The sequence below is a fragment of the Canis lupus genome, chromosome 22 (genome assembly GCF_048164855.1).
Source record: "Canis lupus baileyi chromosome 22, mCanLup2.hap1, whole genome shotgun sequence".
Classification (NCBI taxonomy): domain Eukaryota; kingdom Metazoa; phylum Chordata; class Mammalia; order Carnivora; family Canidae; genus Canis; species Canis lupus.
The window spans coordinates 22,894,809-22,922,056 of NC_132859.1; the positions used below are offsets into that span (position 1 = coordinate 22,894,809).

A 27,248-nucleotide genomic window follows, 5' to 3' on the forward strand; every position below is an offset into this window, starting at 1 on the left:
GAGTGGTATGAAATACATAATACAGAATTTGAACACATAAGGGAAAAAAGTATACTTTTTGTATTATTGTGACATTGTTCCCACTGTTCACAATAAATACCTCCTGTGACCTCCAGCATGTTACATAATTTGCTTCAGTTTCCTCTTCTGTGAAACGGAGGTAATAATAATAATAATAATGTCTCTAATGTTACAGAGTTGTGAGGACAGATGAGCTACTGTGTACAAAGTACTTAGAATAATCCCTGACATACAAGTTCTATAGAAGTATTTACCTCTTACTGTTACTATTGTTTTCTTCATGTTCTTGTTGAACTTTCTTTTTTCCAGATCATTGATCACTCTGGTGATCCTGCAGAAGGAGTATATAAAACTTATATTTATGTGGAAAAGATTATTAAACAGGTAAAAAAATGCATTCTTTATAAAATTTTGTCTGAAATACTCTAAGGGGCATCTGGCAGGCTCAGTCAGTAAAGCATGCAACTCTTGTCAATATGCCCCATTTTGGGCATAGAGCCTACTTAAAAAAAACTCTAAGACTGTTTTCCATAAAGTTGGGTTTTCCAGTAAAAACAGCTTCCTTGTTTTTTAAAAACAACACCTGGGGAGAGTGCCATTGTTTCTGGTGTTTGTCTATCCTGTGGTATTATCATAGTATTACTAGTACCGTGTATCTTTATCTGTCCTCTGTCTCACAAAGCTATTTGATGCCTCAACACCTGTTAAGTGTAAAATAAATTACAAAAGTACTAGATAAGAAGTATAAGTATTTGAGGGAAAATATTTATCTTATTCAATAGTCTCCTCAGGTTTTATGTACACCTTGAATTCTTAGAAATTAGAAAAACCTTTTTCGGGGTGTCTGGGTGGCTTAGTTGGTTACATGTCCATTTCAGCCCAAGTCGTGATCTCAGGGTCATGGGTTTAAGCCCCACCTGCACTCCATGCTGGGTGTGGAACCTGCTTAAGATTCTCTTTCTCCCTCTCCCCTTCCTCCCCAGCTCACCCACTCCACCTCTAATCACATGTGCATGCGTGTACTCTCTCTCTAAAAAAAAAAGGAAAAAATATTTTTCAGATATATCCACTACTTATCCTTACAACAGGTAAGGATAAAATCATACCTCTAAGGTCTGAAGTCATGGATCATAGTATCACAAACTGAAAATTTCTATGATATCTCAAGTGTTATCTTTCAAATTTATGTAAGTTATATATTCTGCTTAATGTTATATCTGTGTTTATTTTTAATAAAAAATTGTTTTAAATTATTTATTATCAAAAACCTAATCATGATAAGAAAAAGAACCCCTCCACCTTAAAGTAAAATGGGCACAATAGAAAGATGTACCATATTTAACCTGTGGTTGTCCATACCTGCTGACACCTCCTCCAAGGTACCAGGGATTCTATTTGAGAAGTTAGGGATTAGATTACTTTTTCTAATTAACTTGTATTACAAGTATGGAGACTTGTTATCAGAAAAAAAAGAATGAAAAAAAAAAAAAAAAAGAACGAGTCCTCAAACATAATGATATGACTTCTGGCAATGCATTTTGTATAGTGTTCTTTAGTATAAAAATTGACATCAATTTTGATTTTCTCAACAATTTTGTGAATTTTAGGATCCAGATAAATAAAATTGAGTACAATAAATGACAACAAGTGAAAATGGACGTATTTGCCATCTTTACTGCTTGAAGAACAACATGTTTCCAGTGATATAAAGACAGTATAGAATGATACAGATATTTGATATCAAGAAAACCCATCTTAGTAATTAAATTCTTATAAAAATGTAAAGCAGCATATTTCTTACACATGAGTGCAATCTTTAAGATTATTCAACTGCCATATATAAGCAAATATATTACATAACATTTTTCAGGAAACAGATCCCCAAGAGTTAAATGCCCCTCTATTTTTATCAGACAGTTTTTTGGGGTTTTTTTGTTTGTTTTGCTTTGTTTTGTTTAATGTAAGCTCTACACCTGGTTGGGGTTTGAACCCATAACCACAAGATCAAGAGCCACATGCTCTACTGACTAAGCCAGCCAGATGCCCCCATTGCACCTCTATTTTGAATAAAAGAGGTTTTTTTTATTAAGAGTTTGGTTTTTTCATGTGTTTGTCATTTTCATATTTATTTCTAAACTAATGTTTTTTTATAATTACAAATTTATTCTTGTAGGTACTAACCAAAGGCCACAGGTTTGGACTTGCCCTCCACAGTAGGTGAAACCCACCTTAGGCCTGTGTGCTAACACTGCTACAAGGTGTTTACATTCTTTATTCATTTTTGTGTGCTTTCTCTTGATGTTCAGGACATCCTGGGCTTTGAAAACACAGACCGGGAGACTAAAGATTTGGGCAGTGAAGATTCTATTCCAGAAGAAGATGATTTTGGCGATGTTCTGTGGGACATACATGATGAGCAAGAGCAAATGGAAACTTTTCAACAGGCTTCAAATTCAGCCCATGAGTTGGGATTTGAGAAAGTAAGCATTTGGAGTATTGTTCCAACAAATATAAGTCACCACTTAAGGCTCTATTATGATTGTATTTTTACCTAAATATAGTCAAGGTTAATAATTGTGTTAGTGTTTGTCCTCATGGCTTGATTATCCATTTGAGACATGTGCTTAACTCTGTATTATATGAAAGATAAGTGAGATTCAGTTATATTTATGAACATCAAAGATTTTTAGTTAAGATTAGGATTTATGCACCACATGTTCTTTATGCTGCCATCAGCAGTTCACCAAACCAAGATTAGGGTAGCTAGGAAACTTGATAAAAATCATAAGGCTATCAAAAAAAAATCATAAGGCTATCTATTCTTCCAGTGCTTAGGGAATCAAAATATCAAACATTCAGAAAACACTACAGTAGTTAATGCAATAGGCTGATCAATTTATCAGCATCCTTAAATATCTAAACAAATTAACAAAATTTGAAGTACACAGAAATCTATGTCCAAGTTCATAAAAAACTAATAATATTTAAAAATTAATGTAAGAATGAATGTTTTATTTTTTTAAGACGTTATTTTATTAGAGAGAGAGCACGCACATGAGGTGGGGGCAGAGGGAGAGGGAAAAGCAAACTCCCGGCTAAACAAGGAGCCTGATGGGGAGCTTGATCTTGATCCCAGGACCCTGAGATCATGACTTGAGCCAAAGGCAGATGCTTAACCGACTGAGCCACCCAGGTGCTCCAAGAATGAATTTTTTTTTTTAGATTTTATTTATTTATTCATGAGAGACACATACAGAGAGAGAAGCAGAGGGAGAAGCAGACTCCGTGGAAGGAGCCCGATGTGGGATTTGATCCCGGGACTCCAGGATCGCGCCCTGGGCCAAAGGCAGGCGCTAAACTGCTGAGCCACCCAGGGATCCCCAAGAACGAATGTTTTAAAGAATATTATCATAGCTGTCAGTAACAGTGGTATTTTCATAGAAATTTTATAATTTAGGCTGTCTTTATTCATGTCCTGGTTCTCCCATTTGCTAACTCTGGATTTTGATCATTACTTAGCTCTGAACTTTGACTTCCTTGTCTGTAAAATGAGATTGACTACTTTACCTAGCTGACAGGGTTGTTAGGAGGACTAAACCAGATAAAATACATCAACCGCTTGGCAAAGTACCTGGCACATGATAAATGTTGTTATTTTATAAGAGAGGCATTGTTATCGTTTCATAAATAAAGAACCTAAGGTTCATATTACAGTTTGCCTAAGAGTACACACGGAGTAGATTATAGATCTGGGATTTGACCCTAGGTCTTCTGGCTCCTAATCCTATGTTCTTTCTTCTTGGGAACCATGTGTCTATAAACAGGCTTTCTGTGTGACCATGAAGTAAATTGTTAGGATTTACAAGGTCCTAAATCAATAAAGTCCTTTACTTTCTGAGAAGCATCATTGCTTTCATAATAATTTGAGTTCCTGAGGAATATATTCTATGTATATATTGGCAAAAAGAAAATTTGATTGAAAAACTGTACCAAATAATTGTTTATTGTAGTTGTTGGAAATTTCTACTACCCTAAAGCTAGTTACAAACTACTTAGTACAAATTCTTTAAATTCCTTATCAGCTGTCATTTAGACCACTGGCGCACTTAATGAACATCTCAACCCCCACGATAACTTTACCATCTCTAATAAGTACTGAGGTATTTTGGTTTTCTGAGTGTGTCCTTTTCGTCTCTAAACCAGTTTTTAGCGTCTGGGAAAAGCCTGAGATATATTGGTTCTTGGACATTGCCGAGAGCTCACTCAATTGCAGAAAGATCTCAGGCAGCCTGTCTTGACCTGATTCTCTGTAGTAAGTTGGGAGACCGAGATAAAGGGCCCAGACAAAAACCTGTTCTTGTTTGGACCTATTCTCAGAAATCCCTGGAAAGTGAAGCAGTGTCTGGGACAGGTGTTCTGCCCAAGAGGCTGAGGATGCCTGCCAGCACCCTCAAAGCCTTCTGTGGTGCTTTCTGTGGTTTAGGGGATACAGGGTAATAGAGTGGCCTCCCTGCAGCATTCTGAAAAATCTGAATGTTGCAAAACCCAAAGGAGATCTTAAGTGTTGTCTCATCCATTAATTTATAGCAGTACTATGTGTAGAAGAAATTGGGACTCATTTCTTAGTTTACTACTTTGGGCACACTTAACCCACCATAAAAATAAGCAATCATGAGGATGCTGTTGACTACAAGTAGATTTCCTTTTCTCATGCAGCTTTTCTCTAAAGATTTCAGAGGATAATCAGAAGTTGACTCTAGTATTCTAAGAGGTGTGTGCTTCCTCACAATTTTAATTCATTTTTGTTTCTAGTATTACCAACGCCTTAATGATCTAGTGGCAGCACCAGCACCAATTCCACCGCTTCTGGTATCTGGAGGACCAGGTTCTGGAAAGTCCCTTCTCTTATCAAAGTGGTATGATGCAGTACAATTACATTGTTTTGTGTGTGTGTGTGTGTGTATGTGTGTGTGTTTTTTTTACAATTACATTGTTATTACCATTGTTATCATTTAAATTACTGAACTCATTTGACAAAATGTATTATTACCTATCTGCCTTCCTGCATGGCCTGTAATAAACATTAAAAAAGCAAAAAGGTATAAAATAATAGACTTATGCCCGGAAGTATATACAATATGGATGTTAGGATACAGAATGAGAAAGGAATAGGAAATAGGAGCATTTGTGATTATGTACATTAATTTTGTAGGTCAGAGCTAAGCATGGGCTATGTTAAGGGAGTGGTCAGCATGGAATGAATTAGGTGAACTATATATACAGGGGATGTGCCTTTGTTTTCAATTATCGACTTCATCTTAAAAGTTTCACTGAGATTTTAAATATTTGAAATAAGGCAAAGACCGAGTGTATAGTGTGAAATAAGTCATAAAGAACATCAGAATAAAGGATGACCTGTATTATGAATGCAAAGTCGTTCTTCAGATTAGGGGCTAAAGTTTATAGAAGCTGATAAACTCTTTTTTATTTTCATTTTAGTTGCTATTATTTAAAAACAGTAAGAATATTTTCTTTCATAATTATGATCTATGTTGAAGAGTGAGCATTTGTTGTTTCCTTTTTTCCTGCCCTTTTATTTAATGGAAAATAATACTTTTTGGAAGGTAATATTTTTGTACTTAGCAAAGAAATATCTTTTTTCCTCTAATAGCATATTTTCAATTAAAGGGTATGCTCATTTCGCTAATTTTTTAACCTTAAATGTACACTATATTGGTTTCTACAAGTTAATATCAATTTGTAATCTAAATGAATCTATAATTTTTAAAGGTTTATTTAAAAGGATCTAAAAGTGGAATAAAAATGGAAGTTTCCCATGTTTATTGACCATGTGATTGCTGACAGTTGGGTAGCATTGATGTTTAATGCATTGTGAATTCTTTTTTTGTTGGTATTAAATGAGCTTTATCAGTCTTATAAAAGGTCTTTTTCTTTCAGGATTCAGTTACAGCAAAAGAATTCCCCCAACACGTTAATTCTTTCTCATTTTGTGGGAAGGCCCATGTCAACCAGCTCTGAGTCCTCCTTGATTATTAAACGACTAACTCTAAAGGTATAAGATGCCATGGTTTGAAATTATCAGAATTTTTATTTGAGTCAGAAATTGTTGGGGCTAAGTACCCAGTAATTTTCAATTTTCAGTATTACCCGTTTGTTTTCCACCAGCTGTGATAAAGCATTAACTCCTTGCATTCGTATGTGTTCTTGTCTTGCAGTTGATGCAGCACTCTTGGTCAGTGTCTGCTCTGACATTGGATCCAGCCAAGCTTCTGGAAGAATTTCCACGCTGGCTAGAAAAACTCTCTGCCCGTCACCAAGGCAGCATCATCATCATTATTGATTCTATAGATCAAGTTCAGGTACAGTTTTCACTTTGTAACCTATTGATACTCTCAGAAAGAAAATTATCAGTAGTGGCTATAGCAAGCATTTAAATATATTTATGAGAAGAAAATGCTGGTGTTGTTTCTGTTATTTCTGCTGAATCTTTAGGGAGGAAACACATCAATAAAAAATGTAACATATGCCAATAGGCATTGGTATCTTATTGGAAAAGACCAATTGGATGAACCAATCAATTAGCAAAAATTATTCTTTTTGACAGACTTTTAGGGCCTTGACTTTTCCTTAAATGTCCAGAATTCATATCAGCTATAATGGTATTTTCCCACTTGTTCTTTTAATATTCTGAGATAAATTATCTAAAAACAGGATTTTATCAATAATAATGAGAAACTCAATGAGAATTTCATTTTATTTGGGGAGCTCTTATCGGGTTGTTTTGAAATATTTTGAATTAATAGAATGAATTTTGTTTTTATATTTTTAAGCAAGTTGAAAAACACATGAAATGGCTGATAGATCCACTGCCAGTGAATGTAAGAGTAATTGTTTCTGTGAATGTAGAAACATGCCCTCCAGCATGGAGGTACGATGCTAACTTTAGTTCTTTCAGGTTACATGAAATGTGTTAAGTACAAAGAAGGAAAGGTTTTGGGTATGTGTTTGTGTTTTTATGTCTTTCATGTGAGTGGCAGTGAGGAGTGAGAGAAGTGAATGAATTCCCAAGAAAGATATATTCTACAGGCTTTGGTGGGAGGTTAGAGCTGGGATATCAAGGAGAGGAAGGCTAGATGGCCCCCAGATTTCTGGCTGGAGAAATTAAGTAAATTGCGGATCCATGAACTGAAATAGGGAACCAAAGGGTGGGCAAGTTTGTGGAGGAAATGTAAGTTTTGTTTTGGGACCTGGTTAGCTTGAGTTGCCAGTTGTACCACAAGCTAGCAATGGCTAGCAGGCAATTACATTTACAGGTGAGAAAAATAAGGAGAGGGCCAGGCTATGAGTAATGCTCCAGACGCCTGTTATCCTGAAACATGCGCTTATTTCGGCAGTCCTCAAAAAAGGGATACAGTGGTTGAATTCTGTAGGGCAGTGTTTCTCAACCTATTTTTGTCCCCCACAAGAGCCTTTTTAGACATTTTCTTCCTAAGCACTTACTTTGCCCCAAGGATTTTAATACCATCCATATGCTATATATCATATATCATATATACCATCCATAAGCTATAAACATATATATGTTTAGTTTTATTGCTTGTATAGAACATAGAACTGAAGGTGTTTTGCCACTTTGCTACCTAACATATATGCTATTTAAAAGTCTTTGTTGGGGTTAATTGCTGAAAGTAACGACATACAGGTTAGAATGAATCAAATAATATTACCTAGTGAGATTAACAGAAATTAGTCTTGTTTATTTTATAAGGCAATGAAAAAATTTTGACTTGTCTTTGGGTAGGTTACAGCTTTTATTATCTTATTAGAAGAGAATTTCATTTTTTTTTCTTTGAATAAAAGGTTGTGGCCTACACTTCATCTTGATCCTTTAAATCCAAAAGATGCAAAATCTATCATAATTGCAGAATGCCACTCTGTGGACATTACATTGAGTAAAGAGCAGGTAAGTATTTTTAATTTTGCTGCTCTTTTACTCTCTGTCAGCTTTCCCATAAAACACCTTATGTGAGACTTAACATTCAATATAGGAACTCTCTATTGTGTTAAGGAAAATTGGAGTTTACTAATGGTTAAATGCACTTGCTCATAAACTACTAACAAATGATAGAAGACGTAATAAAAAACATATTGGGCTTAAGTTTAAGTTTCTTATATTAAGCAGGAAATTTTTTTTTAAGATTTTATTTATTCATGAAAGACACAGAGACATAGGCAGAGGGAGAAGCAGGCTCCCTGTGGGGAGCCCAATGCGGGACTCCATCCCAGGACCCCCGGATCATGCCCTGAGCCAAAGGCAGATGCTCAACCACTGAGCTAACTACCCAGGGATCCCAAACAGGAATTTTTAAAAGCAAAAGAACATATATACACATACCTACTGCATCTGTGGTCCACCACCACATGGCAGCAATGCACTGATAAGGTGGCAGGAACCATGTCATTTCTGCCAGGGCTATTTGTTGATGGCTCCCTAGTAAAGACCGTTTAATTCCAGGGTGGTCTTGTTTTTTTTGTGTTTGTTTTGTTTGTTTTGTGTTCTGGTAAACTGGTGCAGGAGAAGAAGCTAGAACGACACTGTCGTTCTGCTACAACCTGCAATGCCCTTTATGTCACCCTTTTCGGCAAAATGATCACACAGTAAGTAGTGGCCATTTCACATGATCTGCATGTGTTGTGTTTGCTGCAGACTGCTTCCCCACCTTGTGAAACTGAGAATGATCCTTGCGACAATCGCTTTCAGCCACTCACATCAGATTGTGTTGATTCTAACCGTGATACTAACATCCTGTGAGAATGAGACTCGTGTCTGCAGATTGATGATAGCCCATGAATTATGAGAACTTGTTGGACATAGTTGTCTAATTTTTATCACACTAACCATTTCCCTGTCAGCGGTTGCCAGAGAAGGCCATCTGTGCCCTCATTGGGGACCCATGAGTGCTCCTTGTTACCTGCTTGAGGCCCCTAGCTTTGGGAAAGTGAGGGACAATTGAGGCAAACACATGCCATTTTGAGTGTCCTTGCATATTAGTAGGTAGGTATGTAGTTCCGATAAACCTTTCATCTTAAAATAGATTCTTGTTTCAGATGCCCATTAGTCATTTGCCTTTAGATAAGCCTTACAAAGTGTAACTACACTTATTCTTCACTATAGCCTCACCTTACTTTGTCTCTTCACAACCATGAGGCAAAAAAAAAAAAAAAAAAAGACGAATATGGTTTTGGCAATCATTGCAATGGACAGTAATCCTAGTACAATTCATATTCTAGCCACTGAATCTAGTGCTCTTGGCTCTTAATTCCACCTTCTCATCTTGAGCACCAGATCTGAAATGAAAACATCTGAAATTTTTAATTGCCCATGGTATTCGCACTGTCCTCTTCCACTGTCTCTGGTTTGGCAGTGTATCTGGCCTCTGGCGAGCATCAGGAGCTTGCCTAAGTACAGTCAAGAGTGTGAGTCACTGTCCACACATTTCATAATATTTATTGAATTTAACTATTTTAAGAGTGTCAACACAAAATGAAGAAACCTAGAATCTCTGTAAATAAGAAAGAGTCTTATTTGAGCCCAAGTTAGGACAGCTGCCAGGAAAACACATGGGTAACACACTTTCTTCACAGGGAAGGAAGTGCTCTGGAGAATCAACAGTTTTTACAGAGTTATATACCTTTTTTACATCTTGTAAAAGCTCAAAAGATTGTAGATTAACATATAGGTAGGAATCATGCATTTTTAACATTCAAAGAATGCAGGGGGTAGGAGCATTGACCCGTATCTCAAGGACAAGATGATTTTCCTTTAGGCTACTCATTTACAAGGCAGATGGACAGTGTATGCTTGGTGGATCATAAATCAGGCTTTTGGTTTAAACAAAATTTACATACAGTCATGCTGACTTAGAAATCTGAAATGGCTTCCCATAGATAATAAATCTTTAGAAAATTTATTAGGCCTGTAGAGAAGGACTACAGACCTTTTGTTTGTTTTTTCTTCTTTACGTATCTTCATATTTAAAAAAGAAACTACTGGTAAATATTGTGTAATATTTAAAAACAAACTACCCTATTTACTGATTTTTCTGTAGCCTGATGTTCCCTAAATCCTGTCTCTACACAAATTTAACTTGCATGGCTAACTAATGACATTTATTTATAATTATTTTCCTGCTTCCTGTATGTAGGTAGCATGTTTCTAAATGATTAGAACCATGTCTTACTCATTTCTGTGTTCCATAATGTGCAATAATTGATTGATACATAAGTCCTTATCATGTGTTTATACTGGAGTTAAATGGTACACTAGAATAAAATTGATGACTCTAGCAGCCCTGTAACACTATCATTTTCCTGTATCATGTTTTATTGAATTTGTTATCATTTGAAGTATGAAAAATAGAGACCACATTGTTTTTATCTACCCCAAATTTTTCACAGATGTTGGCTGTCTATAAGAAATTAAATCTATTCTCAATTCCAACAGTGCTGGGAGAGCAGGCAATTTAGATAAAATCCTTCATCAGTGTTTCCAGTGTCAAGATACTATTTCATTATATAGACTTGCTCTGCGATCTATCCAGGAGTCCATGGCAAGTGATGTGGATAAAGAACTAATGAAACAGGTAATGGATAATAAACTTATAAAACTCATGAAAGTTTGCATTTGTGTGTGAATTGAAGTAAATAGTAACTATTTTTAAATTTGTGCTTAAGTGTGTTTCAAGCATATATGGGAATGCTGGCTGCCATAGATAGTGTGCTTATGGCCAGAAGTGATATCTCAAGAAATTTGCATTTTCCTGATTATCATTGAGATTTTTCCTCTGTTCATGTTTATTGGCCATTCTTGTTTCCTCCTCTGTGAATTGCTGATTCAAGCCCTTTTACTTGAACTTTAATTGAATTGTCTTTTCTTATTGATCTCCAGGAGCTCTTAAATATTCTGCATACTGAATATAAATCCTTTGTTACAGAGTTTGCAAATAAATATATTTTTCCAATTGTTTCTTGTCTTAACTTTCTGGTATCATTCATTATACAAAGTTTTATTTTTATGAAGTCAGATTTACCCAACAGTTTCTCTTATGGTTTTGTGCCTGTTATATCTTACTTTAAAAATCTTTTATTATCAAAAAATATTTTATTATCACAAAAATGTTCTCATATGTATGTTTTCCCATTAAAATGTTTTACAGTTTTTGTTCTTCCTATGTAAGTTCTTATCTTGTGGATTTAATTTTGTTTATTGTGTGAGGAATCTTTTATCATTTGGCTAGCTAACTTTTCATTTCACCAAATAGTACATCTTTTCTGCTGATTTGGATATCACACTTAGAAATTAACTTGAGTTTGTCTTCTGAGCTCTTCTGTTCCAGTTTTCTTCTTCCTTGCCAACACCACAATGTCTTAAATATTAGAGTTTGACAGTAAGCTTTAATATGTGCTTGGTCTGTGAGCCGATGTTTTCTCATGCACCCCTTTACTTAGAGAGTACAGCTCTTGGGATTCCTGGTATTTGCAAGCTTTCTAATTCTAACTCCTCACCTTACCAGGTTTAAGGGCGGCTCACCTTCCATCCCTGCTATGGGTGTGAAAACCCAAGCCCTTAATTACTGGGACTGCTGCCTATTCAGGACCCTCCCTTCCCCCAGGAACAGCACCCCAGCACTTAGCCCTCTAACGTTCACTTTCCTATTCATTTTTGGCACCTGGGGGATTTCCCTTTCATTCTTGCAGGCCCACCTGTGCTTTTTTAGAGATATTTTGTTAGATGTTGTCTTATGTTAATGGGCATTTATAGTAGAAGGACCATTTTCTTATACCATTTTTCCCAAATTGGAACTTTGTCGTTAGTTTTAATCCATTTCCTGAAGTTTTAATTTTCTTCCAACTTTTTTCTTTTAAATTTTTTAAAAAAATTTATTTATGATAGTCACAGAGAGAGAAAGAGAGAGAGGCAGGCTCCATGCCCGATGTGGGATTCGATCCCGGGTCTCCAGGATCGCGCCCTGGGCCAAAGGCAGGCGCCAAACCGCTGCGCCACCCAGGGATCCCTCTTCCAACTTTTTTCTGTGTGTTATCATTGGCATGCTAGATTTGCTATCTTACTCGTGATTAATGCCTTTTGGAAAATGTGTTTTATTCTAAGAAATCTGTTTCTTGCTTGATTAAATCATTTGAACATAAGTTTGAATAAGAAGTTAATAATCTTAAAAGGGTTATGGAAATTTTAATGGCTGTTCGTTACTTACAGAGGTGGCTTACCATCATTGTTAATTCATTTCTTTACTTAGATTCTCTGTCTAATAAATGTTAGTCACAATGGCATGAATGAATCAGAACTGATGGAACTCTACCCTGAGCTGTCCTGGGCTGTCTTGACCTCCCTTATTCACAGTTTACACAAAATGTGCTTATTGACTTATGGTTGTGGCTTGCTCAAGTTTCAACATCTACAGGTAAATGTTATTTTAATAAGGTTTTTTACTTACAAATGTCAACATACCATGCTCTGTTAAGTGTTTTAATTATAAGACATGGTTGAATTCTGAAATTTGGCATTACAAATTTTTTTGCAATGATTTTAGGTTAAATGTAAAATTTGACTAGTATTATTCTTATAATGTACCTTTATGAAGTGACTGTTATAGTAGTCCCCTCCTGTCTGCAAGAGACACCTTCCAAGACCCCAGTGAATGTCTGAAACCAGGATAGTACCAAACCCTGAATATACTATGTTTTTCTCTTTATGTGCTTACCCATGATAAAGTTTAATTTATAATTTAGGGATAGTGGGCAGCCCTGGTGGCACAGTGGTTTAGCGCCGCCTGCAGCCCAGGGCATGATCCTGGAGACCCTGGATCGAGTCCCACGTCAGGCTCCCTGCATGGAGCCTGCTTGTCCCTCTGCCTGTGTCTCTGCCTCTCTCTCTCTCTCTGCATCTCTATGAATGAATAAATAAAAATATTTAAAAAAAAATTTAGGGATAGTAAACAATAACAATAAAACAGTAACAAAAAAAAAGAACAACTGTAACAGTATACTGTACTAAAAGTTACATGAATGTGGTCTCAAAATATCTTACTGTATTGCATTCATCTTTCTTGTGATGATATAATACGATAAAATGCCAACCTGACAAGATGAAGTGAGGGGAATGATGTAGGCAGCTGTGACCTCCGTCACCTAGGCTACTATTGGCCTTCTGACTGTAATATCAGAAGAGGGATCATCTGCTTTTAAACCCCCATAAAGAGAGACTATAGTACTTTAAAAGGTAGTTTCCTTCTGAAAGAGAAAAAAAAATTTTTTTCAATTTTATGTTTGTTTGATTGGTGGTATTATGTCTTAAGAGCTTTGACTCAGTAAGTCAGTATGCCTCAGTTCACAATCCAGCTCTTCACAGCTAACAGCTATGTAACCTTGGGTAAATTCTTCAAGCCTTGGCAGATTTTTCCAGCTTACTACGAGGTTGTGAAGAGAATCAACTGAGATGGTCCTCCATCCTAGTGAGGTCTTAGGCATGATATCTAGTACATAGTAGCAAATGTTTAGGACACATTGACTGGTACAGTTCTTAGCCACCTGCAATGCAGTGGTTGACTTATGTGTATACAAATGCAATGAAGTCTTTCCTGTGAGTATGCTGCATTATAAATGTTTATAATCTCACAGGCTTATCTTTTATTATTATATATTGCTTAAATATATTCTCTTCAGTGTTTTTTCATCCACATTTCTGATATTTTTACTGTAGTAACTAAATATTTGAGTTAAATTGTGTTTTAAGTGCTTCCAGGAGATTTTTATTCTCTATCAGTTTATCAAATAAACATATCCTGAATTTTAAAATACTCTTATTCCATCTCTATTATGCAACTATAAAATGGAAATAATTATAAATTTATGTTTATAAATTAATTGTTAGATATACAATGACTTACAAAAAATAGACTATAATATTTTTTCTTTTTCTTCCCAGGCTTGGGAAACAGTGAGACTAGAATATATGGAAGGTCCCACCATTATTTCTTCATGTAGGCAAAAGCTAATCAACTATTTTACCATGCAGCTGAGGTATTATAAATGTCCATATTGTTCTTCTACAACACATTTTACCTCTGGGTCTTTACTTCTCTTTCTTAGCTTATAACTTAATGTATGAAAATTTAATTATTATGAAAAAGATTAAATCATCTCACCTGTTAATGTCAAAAGAACAAAAGATTATTATGTAAGTGTCTTTTAATAGTATGCTAAAGATTTAAACTTACATGATATCAGTGCAAGGTCATTTTATTATTTTTATTTTATTCCAGTTAAATGGTTTAAATATATGTGTATGTCTGTATATCCATGTGTGTATATTTGGATTGATTGGGTTTTTTTTTTTAATAGTTTGATTTTAGGAAAATACCTTGAGAATTTGGTTAGTGTTCTTGATATCACTGTATTCATTTTCTTAGATTGATAGAGTTTCTGATTTTGACCTAATTTTCTCAGTATTAGATTATAATTAGAGTCAGGGATAGATGTCAAATACATTTTTCTCCCTTTAACATTTGTCTGAAGGCTTTTGAGGCAATCTCCTTGTTGGAAAAGTGTTACTTACTGAGTATTGTCCCTTTGTCCCTTCCCTTCTAACAGTCAGGACCCAGTGACCTGGAGGAGTGCAGATGAGCTCCCTTGGCTTTTTCAGCAGCAGGGAAGTAAACAGAAGCTGCATGATTGCCTTCTCAATCTCTTTGTGTCTCAAAACCTTTATAAAAGGTAAGAAACGTACTTTTAGAACACCTCCCCCCCCCCCAAAAAAAACAGATTTAAACAGTTTGGTATAACAAAGAAAAATGGCATTTTTAATGTAGTTTTTTCGGGTCTTAATTACCCGAAACCATAAAACCCTAGAAAACATAGCCAGTAAACTGCTTAACATCAGTCTTTGGTGATGATTTCTTAGATCTGACACAGAAAGCAAAGGCAACGAAAGCAAAGTAAACTGGTGGAACTATATCAAACTAAAAAAGCTTCTGCACAGCAAAGGAAATCATAAACAAAATGAAAAGGCAACCTACTGAATGAGAGAAAATATTTGCAAATCATATGTCTGCAAAGGGGTTAACATCCAAAATATATAAAGAACTCATACAACTCAATAAGAACAACAAGAGTCTGATTTTTTAAATGGGCAGAGGGGCACCTGGGGGGCTCAGTTGGCTAAGCATCTGCCTTTGCTCAGGTCATGATTCCAGGGTCCCAAGATCGAGCCCCATGTAGAGCTCCTTGCTCAGCGGGGAGTCTGCTTCCCCCTCTTCCGCTGCCTGCTGCTCCCCCTGCTTGTGCAGTCTCTGTTACATAAATAAATAAAATCTTTGAAAAAAAATAAATGAAAAATGGACAGAGGATCTAAATAGACATTCTTCAAAAAAAATATACAGATGGCCAACAGATCCATTTAAGGATGCTCAACATCACTAGTCACCAGGGAAATACAAAATAAAAGTAAAATGAGATATCACTATACACCTGTTAGAACGACTATCATCAAGAAAATAAGAGATAATAAATGCTGGCAAGGATGTAGAGAAAAGGGAACCCTTGTGCATTGTTGATGAGACCATAATTTTGTGCAGCTACTGTGGAAAACAATATGAGGTTCTTTAAAAAATTAAAAATAGAATTGCAGTATGACCCAGCAATTCACTTCTGGGTGTTTATCTGAAGAAAACAAATAAAATTGGGATGCCTGGGTGGCTCAGCAGTTAAGCGTCTGCCTTCAGCTCAGGTTGTGATCCCAGGGACCCCGGATTGAGTCCTGCATTGGGCTCCCTGCATGGGGCCTGCTTCTCCCTCTGCCTATGTCTCTGTATCTCTCTCTGTATCTCTCATGAATAAATAAAATTTTTTAAAAAAATAATAATAATTTGAAAAGATATATGCACCCCCATGTTCATTGTAGTGTTCTTTACAATAGTCAATATGTGGAAACAACCTAGGTGTCCATCGATAGATAAATGGATACAGAAGATGTATGTATATATGTGCACATTACATACATACAATGGAATACTATTCAGCCATAAAAATGACATTATGCTAAGTGAAATAAGTCAGAGAAAGACCAATATAGCATGATCTCACTTATATCTGGAATCTAAAAAAAAAAAAAAAAAAGAGGGGATCCCAGGGTGGCTCAGTGGTTTAGCGCCTGCCTTTGGCCCAGGGTGTGATCCTGGAGACCCAGGATCGAGTCCCACATGGGGTTCCCTGCATGGAGCCTGCTTCTCCCTATGCCTGTGTCTCTGCCTCTCTCTCTCTCTGTGTCTCTCATGAATAAATAAAATCTTAAAAAAATATATATATAAATAAATAATAAAAAAACAAAAAACAAACATGCTCTTGATAGAGGAAGAGATTGGTGATTGCCAGAGGGAGAGGGTAGGGAGTGGGCCAAATGGTTTAAAAGGAGTAGAAAGGTGTACAAACTTACAGTTATAAAATAACTCCTGGTGATATAGTGTGCAGCAGTATTATAGTTAATAATACTGTATTGCATATTTTAAAGCTGCTAAGAAAGTAGGTCTTAAAAGTCCTCATCACAAGAAAAAAATTCTGTAACCATATATAGGGACAGATGTTAATTAGACTTATTGTGGCGAGTATTTTGCAATTCAGTAGTTTCCCCTTTCCATGGCAGATACATTCCAAGACCTTCGGTGGATGCCTGAACCTAGAGATCCTACCAAGCCCTATATATGTTTTTTTTTTCCTGTGCAGACATTCCTATGATAAGGTTTTAATTTAGGAATTAGGCATAGTAAGACATTAACAGCAATAACTAACAATAATATCGAATAGTTATAACAACATACTATAATAAAAGTTATGTGAATGTGGTCTGTCTCTCAAAATATCTTACTGGATTAATTTAGACTTCTCGTGATGCTGTGAGATGAAAGAATGCCCCAGTGATGAGATGAAATCAGGTGAATGGAGAAGGCATTGTGATAGAGCCTTAGGCTACTATTGACCTTCTGACCTTATGTCAGAGGAGGATCATCTCCTCCTGGACCGTGTTGATCACCACTAACTGAAACTGGGGATAAGACAGATTGCTGTGTATATAAATATCAAATCATGAGTAGTTCATCTGAAACTAATAAATGTTATATGTCAACTATATCTTACAAAATAAATAAATTACAGAAAAATACTATAATGCTGTAAAAAAATGAGATTTAGAGAGAAAGCAACTGGCAAAGAGGGATTTCTGAGTGGGCCCAGAGAGATGAAATTGGATTCAGCTGTAAAATTTAGGTAAGTGGAAAGAGGTAATATAAGGTCTCCCACTCACAATGTGATGTTTAGTAAGTCCAGACTATGGGCTGAGCTGTGCATATTATATTAACCTAAAATAGTTATGGTATCCCCAAGCTAGGGATAAAACAGGGCACAATTAAAAATAATAATAAAAAAACTATAAAAGTCTGAATCAGTAGTCCCTGAATTATGAAACTGGGAGAAATTTTAAGATAATTTGCAAATTGCCATGGGATCTTCTTTTTTCCAAGAGGTGAAGAAAAAGAATATTCTTAATAATCAGAACTGGAATGATCTTGAGATAGCTTTCTATCTTAATCTTGCATTTCAGCAGCTTCAGATCAAAACCACCAAGGGAGGTGGCTCATGATGTCTGCCTCTCAGGGCCTTCAGGTATCTCAGTGTAGCCTTCAAACCAGATTCTGGGCTCTACACAAAATTTGATTGGTATTAAATTTAAAGAAAGGATTACCCTTTTCCATAAATGTATTGTTTGTCTCTTCTGGTTATGTTTGAATTTGCCAGTGGCCAAACCACCTTTTTACAATCAAGCTTCTGACCTCTAAGCCTCATGGGGGTTTGGGTTGCTGTCTTATTTAGAAATGTAGACATTTCTCATAACATAGCTACATAATTTGTTTCGCTCTTAAGTAAACTTTTCAGATTTCTTTGTTATACCTCATACATTATTTCTGATCTCCATCCCAACTTTTCATAGTTCCCTTGAAATCAGATATACTCTTTCGTTTGCCAGCTCTCCCATCCTACTATTGTCATCTCCTCAGATGAGTAAGCTTGCTTTTATATTTATATTCTGACAGTTGCCTATGTTTCATTAATTTCTTCCATTCTCAAAAAAAAAATTTCTTCCATTCTAATTTCCATCATTTAAAATAATTATTTGAGTGAAGTCAGCAGTTGACTGTGTATCATGAAATGTCTACAAAGGATTCTGGTAGATTCCCATTGGTGGATAACCATAATGACATTAACGACAGCTGCCCACATTATGGAGTACTTGATCTGTGCCATCATCTGCTTACAGTAGCCTCTGAGACACCTAGGGTTGGTGACCCCCTTTCTGCAGATAAGGATGATGAGGTGTAAGAGGTCAGACCACCTGCTCACCATCACACAACTAGGAAGTGGTGGACTCAGATGGCAGAGTCTATCGTCAGTCTTACCTCTCTCTACACTATAGTTGCCTACTAATAAAGTGTCAGTAGCCTGATAGGAATTCTGGCATTTTCACTCAATAGTGAGTTTTAAAGTTTATTTTTCATTAAATTACTGGTTTTTTGTTGAAACAGAGGACACTTTGCTGAGTTGCTGAGTTACTGGCAGTTTGTTGGCAAAGACAAAAGCGCAATGGCAGCAGAATACTTTGATTCATTGAAGCAATATGAGAAAAACTGTGAAGGCGAGGAGAATATGATTTGCTTGGCTGATCTTTATGAAACCCTGGGGCGATTTCTCAAGGATCTAGGCCTCCTCAGTCAGGTAACCAGCCAGGAATCAGAAGCAGCGTGGGTTTTTCTTGTTTGCTCTTCTTTCCATACTAGGAGGTAGGGCAGCTTTCATTTGCTGTGCTAATAAGATTGCAGATCTTACAGCATTTCACTGGCTTTAACTGCCCTTTAACTTTTTTCCCCCCTAGGCTGTGGTGCCTTTGCAGAGGTCTCTAGAAATTCGAGAAACAGCTTTAGATCCAGATCACCCAAGAGTAGCTCAGTCCCTCCACCAACTAGCAAGTGTATACGTGCACTGGAAGAAGTTTGGCAATGCAGAACAGCTGTATAAACAGGCATTAGAAATCTCAGAAAATGCCTATGGTGCGGAACATCCACATATTGCTCGTGAACTTGAGGCACTTGCAACTTTGTACCAGAAACAAAATAAGTAAGACTTAGATCCATAATACTCTGGCTTAATGATGGGGAGTCATAAAATTCTTAATGTAGTTACGTGGTAAGCTTTTGTTTTGTGGCTGTGTACTTTTCTCATCCAATATTCTTTTGAATCTACCATGTTTGAATATTATTCTGAGTCTTGGGTGTTTGTGGAGTAAGCAGAAAATTAGAACTACGAGATCCATCCCTATTTGAAGGTGTGTGGAGGATAGAGAATGGACTTTGGAGTCATAGAGTCGGGTTTGAATCTGGGCTCCTTCACCAACTAGCTTTGTAATGTTAAGTGTGTTACTAATACAGGGCAGCCAACCATTGCCCGCAGAAAAAATTTACTAATCCCTGGTGTAATAAAAAGTCTCATATCTATTAGACACACCCACTGATTGGCATCTTTTCCTCTATCAGAAACCATGTATCATAAATGATACATACTGGAATATTTTCTTTTAATTTCTAGAAGTATTGTTTCACACAAACTATTTACATTTATATTTGACCAGAATTAGCACATACAGGAGAAGGTGGTAGAGCAAACTAAAATTTTAGATTTTCATTTAGTTAGGTCATCCTTTAGGACTCAAAGTGAGTTAAATCGGTTAAAAATCTGTCAAATGTCAGCTACTTGGAGGACTAGGTTCATTTTGTTAGATTTTGTTTTTTGAAGGTTTTTGTTAAAGATTTTTAATTCCATGTGACTATCATTTTTAGAAATTATGCTATATTTAAGAGCCAAAAAAAGCTTTACACAAGGTAAGGAATGCTTTCATGTCACTGAAGTATGATACTTTGGATATATGTTTCTTTTGTTTGACTTTATTTATTTATTTTTTTAAGATATGAACAAGCTGAACATTTTAGGAAAAAATCCTTTAAAATTCGTCAGAAAGCTACAAGGAGGAAAGGCAACTCGGTAATGAGAGGTTTCTTTTGTGTTGTGTTTTGAACCAGAGGAAAAGAGCATCTCTGAATATCATAATATTGATGCATAATACTTCACATATTTAAGAACTTTACATAATAAAGTGATTTCTGTAAAAGTGCTAACATTTTCTTATATACACATAAGACATGTTTAAGTATTAGTATTACTGAGAAGTACAACTTAGCAGACTTTTAAAAAGTAGAACTATTTATCATGGTTATTTAGCAGTATATATATATGTGAAAACATGTTGTACACTTTAAACTTATACAGTGTTTTATGGCAATTATATCTCAAACATGGGAAAAATTTTTTTTTACTTTTTTTAAAGTGGAATTGTAAAGTTTATTTGAAGGCTAGACTTTGGAAGATAGATTTAAAAGCGGCTTCAGGGATCCCTGGGTGGCGCAGCGGTTTAGCGCCTGCCTTTGGCCCAGGGCGCGATCCTGGAGACCCGGGATCGAATCCCACGTCGGGCTCCCGGTGCATGGAGCCTGCTTCTCCCTCTGCCTATGTCTCTGCCTCTCTCTCTCTCTCTCTCTCTCTCTCTGTGTGACTATCATAAATAAATAAAAATTTAAAAAAAAAATAAAAATAAAAATAAAAGCGGCTTCAGTTTTTTAAAGGAAAAGCAAAAAAATTTAATGTTAGATTTGAATGTAGAGAAATTCTAACCTTTGAGCGCAACACACACAAAATTATTTTCATTTTCTAAGCTGCTGATAAAATCTAAATATAGCTTTTTTAACTTCAACTGCTGTGTACATTTTAAAAATTAAATATATTTGACATATAACATTGTATAAATTTAAGGGGTATAACATGCTAATTTGATACATTCTATATTGTAATATGATTGCCATTGTAGTGATAGCATCTCTGTCATATCACAGAATTATATATTTTTTATGATGGGAATAATTAAAATCTAATCTCTTAGCAAGTTTGATGATTATAATACAGTATTGTTATCTACATTCACTATACTGTGCAGTTGATCTCCAGGATTTGTCTACTACTTGCAAGCGCTAGGTGCATTCTAAGTACCTGATGTTTTTCTGTGTTTAGCAGTGGGATTGGTAAATATCAGCAGGTTAATTCTGCGTCCTGATCCTTTTGAAGGATTTGGGACTCAGTTCACTTTGCTAAAGTATCTCATCATCACTTTCAGAAAACAACTTTTAATGACTTTTAGAAGGTGACGCCATGTGGAAGTATGCGTATTTGCAATAACTATTGGATTAATTCAGTGTGATACTTAAAATATTTGTAATCTACTTTAAGGGGAACAAAAGGATAAAGGATTTCTTAGAACTCCAGTGTAGTTTCAGAATCAATGACTGCACTTACTAATTATTATAAATTTGTTTTTGCTTCAGTATGGATTTGCCCTTTTACGTAGACGAGCCCTGCAGTTGGAAGAGCTCACTTTAGGTAAGGACACGCCTGACAATGCTCGGACCCTCAATGAGCTGGGTGTTCTCTACTATCTTCAGAATAACCTAGAGTGAGTACCATGATGTGAATAATGAAAACAAGTCTGTTTTATCTCTTAGATGCAAAGCTGCTTTATGTTTCTATCAAGTCAAGCTAGAATAAATTGATAGAAACCATGCCAGATTTTGCATATGGTATGTTATGAACATAGCCATGCTTAACAAAGACCATGGCATTTTTTTTTTTACTGTTTCCCATCACGTTGTTTCTTTTATTAACTAAAAAGTTATTCTGTAGCATCCCTAGTATGTTTTATATGTCTATAAAAGTGTTTTCTGTAGATACTGTACATTAGACTTCACAGAAGAAACTTGACATCAAGGGAGAATAAAGAATAGAATGTAGATGGCTGTTAGTTTTGGTTTTCAGTTTATTTGGACTTAAAAGATTCAAAAAGACATATTTATACTCTGAAGAAGTGTTTGGGGCTTCTGTGGATTTCAGAAAACTAACAAATTTGATACTTTGGCTATCAGAAAAATGTAACAAATACTTAGCCAGCCTCAGAAAGGGTTCTTCAATTAAAAATTATATAGCACTAACTTCAAAGGGGAAATCAACGAATACCAAAATCTTTTGAACTAGGTCTAATAATAATAGTAAAAGTATCAGAAGTTTTTTGGAAAATATTTATGGGTTTGTCTTTTAGAAAAAGTCAAGTGAAGAACTGAGGCAATCATCCAGATAATTTAGGCCCTCACACTATCAGGAAAGCATTTTTAATTTTTGGAAAAGGTCAGGAAGGGATAAAGGGTAGGAAAGAGAAAGAGGATTTTGAGGTGAATCCTTGATATTACCTATCTTGGATTTAAAAATAAAAATACTTAAGTTCTCCCCCTAACTAGCGCTAACAATTCTTACTTCTAGAGGATCGATTATTTAAGCCATTTTGGGGTTTTGTTCATAGAACAGCTGACCAGTTTCTGAAGCGGTCCTTAGAAATGAGAGAGCGAGTTCTAGGACCAGATCACCCCGACTGTGCCCAGTCTTTAAATAATTTGGCAGCTCTGTGCAATGAGAAGAAACAGTACGATAAAGCAGAAGAACTTTATGAAAGAGCTTTAGACATCCGGAGACGAGCATTAGCTCCTGATCATCCTTCTTTGGCCTATACAGTGAAACATCTTGCAATCTTATATAAGAAAATGGTAAGTAATCTGTGGCATGCTTACATGTGTTTCATAATATACCAATTAAGTTATAATTACTGTCAGCAAAATAATTTGTCTTCTGATGGATAGATTATTATTTTCTTTTTTTTTTTTTTTTTTTTTTTTTTTTTAGATTATTATTTTCTGTGAGCTTTTCAATCATAAGGATTTTTTTTTAACAAATAGCTGAATAGAACATTAAAAAACACTATACCAGAGTTAACTAAATTACAGTACTGGTTGGGTTTTGTTAAAATACATTCCAAAGACAAATGCATTCCTCAGCATTCTGATTGGAACTTATATATCAGAAGTTCTAAAATTCAGCCACTATTAAGTTTTCTGTGTTAAGCAGCCATAAACACAACAAATCACGTAGTTATCAGAGGTGAAGGAGGAATCTCTATAGGAGGTTAAATGAGTATTTAAATTTCATGGTTTCTTTTCTTTGCTTACAATAAAATATAACTATTCTTTGCCATAAGGTTCTAGCCTGAGCAATGTTGGAATTGTTGTAGCTGTTCTAAAATGAAAAAAAAAAAAAAAAAAAAAAAAAAAGCCAGAGAAGTCTGATTTCATTTAGTATGGTTACAGAGCTACGTAGACTTTTTTAGACTTCATAAGACCCTTGCTGGTCAACCTGGCCCTGAAACTGAAGTAAGAACAATGCATTGTTGCTATTTCTGCCCAACTTTCAAGTGAAAAAGAAAACTAATCTCTGCCTGGATGGCTCAGTTGGTTAAGCATCTGTCTTCAGCTCAGGTCATGACCCCAGGGTCCTGGGATGGAGCCCTCCATCGGACTCCTTGCTCAGTGGGGATCCTACTTCTCCCTCTCCCTCTGCCACTCACCATGCTAATAAATAAATAAAACCTTTAAAAAATAATTAGAAAAATCTCGAAGGGGGTTGGTGGGAAATGAAATTTTATTTTGATGCCATGTCTAAATTATATATAGTAACAAACATTTTACTGGCATATTTTGACTTCCCTGGGAACTGAGTAATAATGGGACCTTTATAAAAGGGCTTTCTGAATTATCAAAATGTATTTATATTCAATGTAGCTTTACTTACATATTCTATTAGATTTCAGTTATCTATAAGCTGAACCATTAAAGTGGGAGAAAATGTTTCTGAAATTCTTTTTCCTCAAAATGACTCATTAATAGAAAATTCTATTTATGGAAGAAGCTCTGTGATCAGATAGTATTTATTATTTTAATATTTTTGTTAGATTTCACTGTTATTTTTTAGGGGAAACTTGACAAAGCTGTACCTTTGTATGAGCTGGCAGTTGAAATTCGGCAGAAATCCTTTGGCCCAAAACACCCCAGTGTAGCTACTGCCCTGGTGAACTTAGCTGTTCTCTATTGCCAAATGGTAAGTTCCCACATATTAACTCTTTATTAAGAGTTTTAAGGTATGAAATAGAAAAATGAAATAGATGTAGCATAGTAAAAGTAATTAAAGAAAATTTAAGATTACTAATGCTTCCTTTAGTACTTGAGAAGTTATTGAGGTCACATTTGTAAGGCGATCCCTTCCTCTTAGTGTAAAACACCTACAGAACATTTATTTAGCTCATGGCATAAGCTTCATTTTTTAAATTCTGGAGACTGTACATCTCTATGTCTAATACTGTCTTTAAGCTGTGCCATTTGCTTGTGATAGGTGAAAAGTAGTGTTACACCCACTGGGCAATAAAGAAACACGATTCTACTTACACGATCAGTGGTCACCAAACTAGGTCTAAAACTTAGGTTTCTTTCTATTACATGCTTCTACTATTATGATTAGTAATAAACTTTTGTTTTATCTACATCCTGTAGGAAGATATTAACATTATTAAAGGGGCTTGCTTACTGGGACACCTGGGTGGCTCACTGGTTGAGTGTCTGCCTTCAGCTCAGGTTGTGATCCCAGGGCTGGGAATCGAATCCCACATCGGGCTCCCAGCGAGGAGACGGCTTCTCCCTCTGCCTGTGTCTCTGCCTGTCTTTCATGAATAAATAAAATCTCAAAAAAAAATTAATAAATGGGTTTACCCCAGTAGATCAGCATAGTCAAAAATTTTAGATTTCAGCAACTCAATGTATTCAAGTGAGCATTATTCTTTTTTTTTTAATAAGAAAAAACACAATGAAGCCTTGCCATTGTATGAAAGAGCATTAAAGATTTATGAAGACAGCCTGGGTCGGATGCATCCTCGAGTTGGAGAAACATTAAAAAATTTAGCAGTGCTTAGGTAAGAATTTTTTCAGTTTCCTAAGAGCAGCCAAACTCATTTTTGGAACAGCTTTAACTTATAAAACAACACAGAATATTTAGTGCTGATTGTTTTTTCTTGGGAGAGGGAAGGGATTATTTCGGGTTGATTTACTTCAAGATACTGAAGTAGTATCCAGAAGTGAAATGTAGGTTGCATAATCTATTTTATAGAGGAATGGATCATGTACTGTTTTTCACTACATTTGCAGCTAACTGGTAGTTAGATGGGCAATTTGCCATCCTCAAAACTAATTTACCATTAAGTGCATGTAGATTTTGAGGTGCTTAGGTGGCTCAGTTGGTTAAGCATCTGACTCTTGGTTTCAGCTCAGGTCATGATCTCAGGGATATGAGATTGAGCCCTGCATCAGCCTCCATGCTAGGCCTGGAGCCTGCTCAAAATTTTTTCTCTGCCCCTCCTCACTACTCTGTGTGGACACTCTCTTAAAGCAAAATCAATATGCACCTTTTTCTTTTCCATCTAGGTTTGTGAATCTCAGGATGCAGAGACTTCCCTTAGCAATTTCACTGCACTGCACCCATTACATGGTCCTAATAGTGTCTATATGTAAGGCACTGAGATATACCGTAGCAGTTCAGAAAAGAAAGAAGAGTTTGAATATTTTCTTTTACTGGTCTGAGTGAATGCACATACTAAAAATAGAAAGGGGAAAATGAGGAATTATCCACAACTTGTATCCTATAAAGTCATTTCAAGTTAAGAGAGTATACTATTTTAACAATTTTTTTCTTTCAAAGCTATGAAGAAGGGGATTTTGAAAAAGCTGCTGAACTATACAAAAGGGCGATGGAAATAAAAGAAGCAGAAACCTCACTTTTGGGCGGAAAAGCTCCTTCCCGACACTCAAGTGGAGACACATTTAGCTTAAAAACAACCCATTCTCCTAATGTTTTCCTTCATCAAGGACAGAGGTAATAGCAATTACAATTCACTGCAAATGTACCTTAGGATAAAATAATTAGGAAACATATGGAACCTAAGAATGTAAAACATAAAAAGATGTTATTTTTGTGATTTAACTGATATTTGCATGAAATTACATTGGACTACATTAAAGTTTGAGTCATGATTGTGTCAGTGTTAGCTGCTTAAAAGAATCAACTTTCCAAAAAGAAAAAAAGAATCAACTTTCCTATTGTACGAGGTCCACGGATGTTGGACACATTAGAACCCTAAGATGACATGAAGAATGGATCATGAAAGTCTCTGTTCAACAAGAGCTAGCAGAGCTGCTAAGACAAGTTCAATTCCATAATTCTTTCATCTCTCAAGAGCTGTGTTGGCCTCAGCATTCCTGGTTACGCTTTTCAGCAGTAGCCTAGCCCAATTCTCTACCTCAAAAGTTTCAAGGAATAAAAGGATAATGTTTATGAAAGGTTTGAATTGTCTTCTGTAAAATGAATAATGGTTGTCTGTTACATTTTTTTAAATTCTAGCCTTTCCGTGAGCAGACTAGGCTAAGCCCTCTGCTTTCTATGCTCTCTACATTGTTCTGCTTTTATATGTACCTGCATGAGCTGAAGTTATTAATGCAGTAATAAGTCAAGCTCTTAGCATTCTTTGACCTTCCCCAAGATAGGGACATGACAATCTCCTTTCTTAAATGGCCTAAACCTCTTTCTTCATCTATCTCAAACTAATGTCAATTTTATATTGAAAAGGAAATGTTTTACAGGTTTTATAAATGTTTTCATAGTTCAGTTTTGCACCATTTATATATTTATATATAATAAAATCAATTTTAATACCTGTAAGATTCCAACATTTTAATTATAAAGGTGAAAGATGTAATAACCATACTTCGTTTTAAAAGTGCAATTTCAACATATTTTCCCCACTTCAGTTTATACAAGAGTTTGAACATTACAAAAACTACTTGAATGTTACCAATACGGAGTAGTTTGCTCAAAAGTTTTGGTGACTTTATAGGGTTTTGGTTAATGTTCTGTAAGGCATGGCTACACACAGGGTGGTCCATGAACCAGGATCATCAGTACCACCTGGGAGCTTATGAAAAATTAAGACTCTAGGTCCTCTCCTCAGAACTACTGAATCAGAACCTGCAATTTGGCTAGATCTCCAGGTGATGCATACGCAC

General features: G+C 35.7%; 1 protein-coding gene across 3 annotated transcripts in view; it reads left to right on the forward strand.

Annotated features, from left to right (window-relative positions):
• NPHP3 (nephrocystin 3) overlaps positions 1-26,525 on the forward strand; it is a 40,948-nt gene extending 14,423 nt beyond the window's left edge. Inside the window, exons 8-27 of one of the 3 annotated variants that reach the window (XM_072792754.1) lie at positions 331-405; positions 2,328-2,501; positions 4,834-4,937; positions 5,980-6,094; positions 6,258-6,401; positions 6,873-6,970; positions 7,903-8,005; positions 8,618-8,700; positions 10,547-10,685; positions 12,357-12,521; positions 14,045-14,139; positions 14,710-14,832; positions 18,690-18,879; positions 19,037-19,278; positions 20,124-20,199; positions 21,591-21,718; positions 22,616-22,856; positions 24,115-24,240; positions 24,990-25,105; positions 25,888-26,525. In XM_072792754.1, coding sequence (XP_072648855.1) covers positions 331-405; positions 2,328-2,501; positions 4,834-4,937; positions 5,980-6,094; positions 6,258-6,401; positions 6,873-6,970; positions 7,903-8,005; positions 8,618-8,700; positions 10,547-10,685; positions 12,357-12,521; positions 14,045-14,139; positions 14,710-14,832; positions 18,690-18,879; positions 19,037-19,278; positions 20,124-20,199; positions 21,591-21,718; positions 22,616-22,856; positions 24,115-24,240; positions 24,990-25,105; positions 25,888-26,065 — 2,715 coding nt within the window. In that variant the 3' untranslated portion in view covers positions 26,066-26,525. Of the gene's footprint in view, positions 1-330; positions 406-2,327; positions 2,502-4,833; positions 4,938-5,979; positions 6,095-6,257; positions 6,402-6,872; positions 6,971-7,902; positions 8,006-8,617; positions 8,701-10,546; positions 10,686-12,356; positions 12,522-14,044; positions 14,140-14,709; positions 14,833-18,689; positions 18,880-19,036; positions 19,279-20,123; positions 20,200-21,590; positions 21,719-22,615; positions 22,857-24,094; positions 24,241-24,989; positions 25,106-25,887 lie in introns of those variants that run through there. The other 2 variants (XM_072792755.1, XM_072792756.1) reach the window with 2 other exon arrangements.
• The last annotated feature ends 723 nt before the right edge of the window (positions 26,526-27,248 follow it).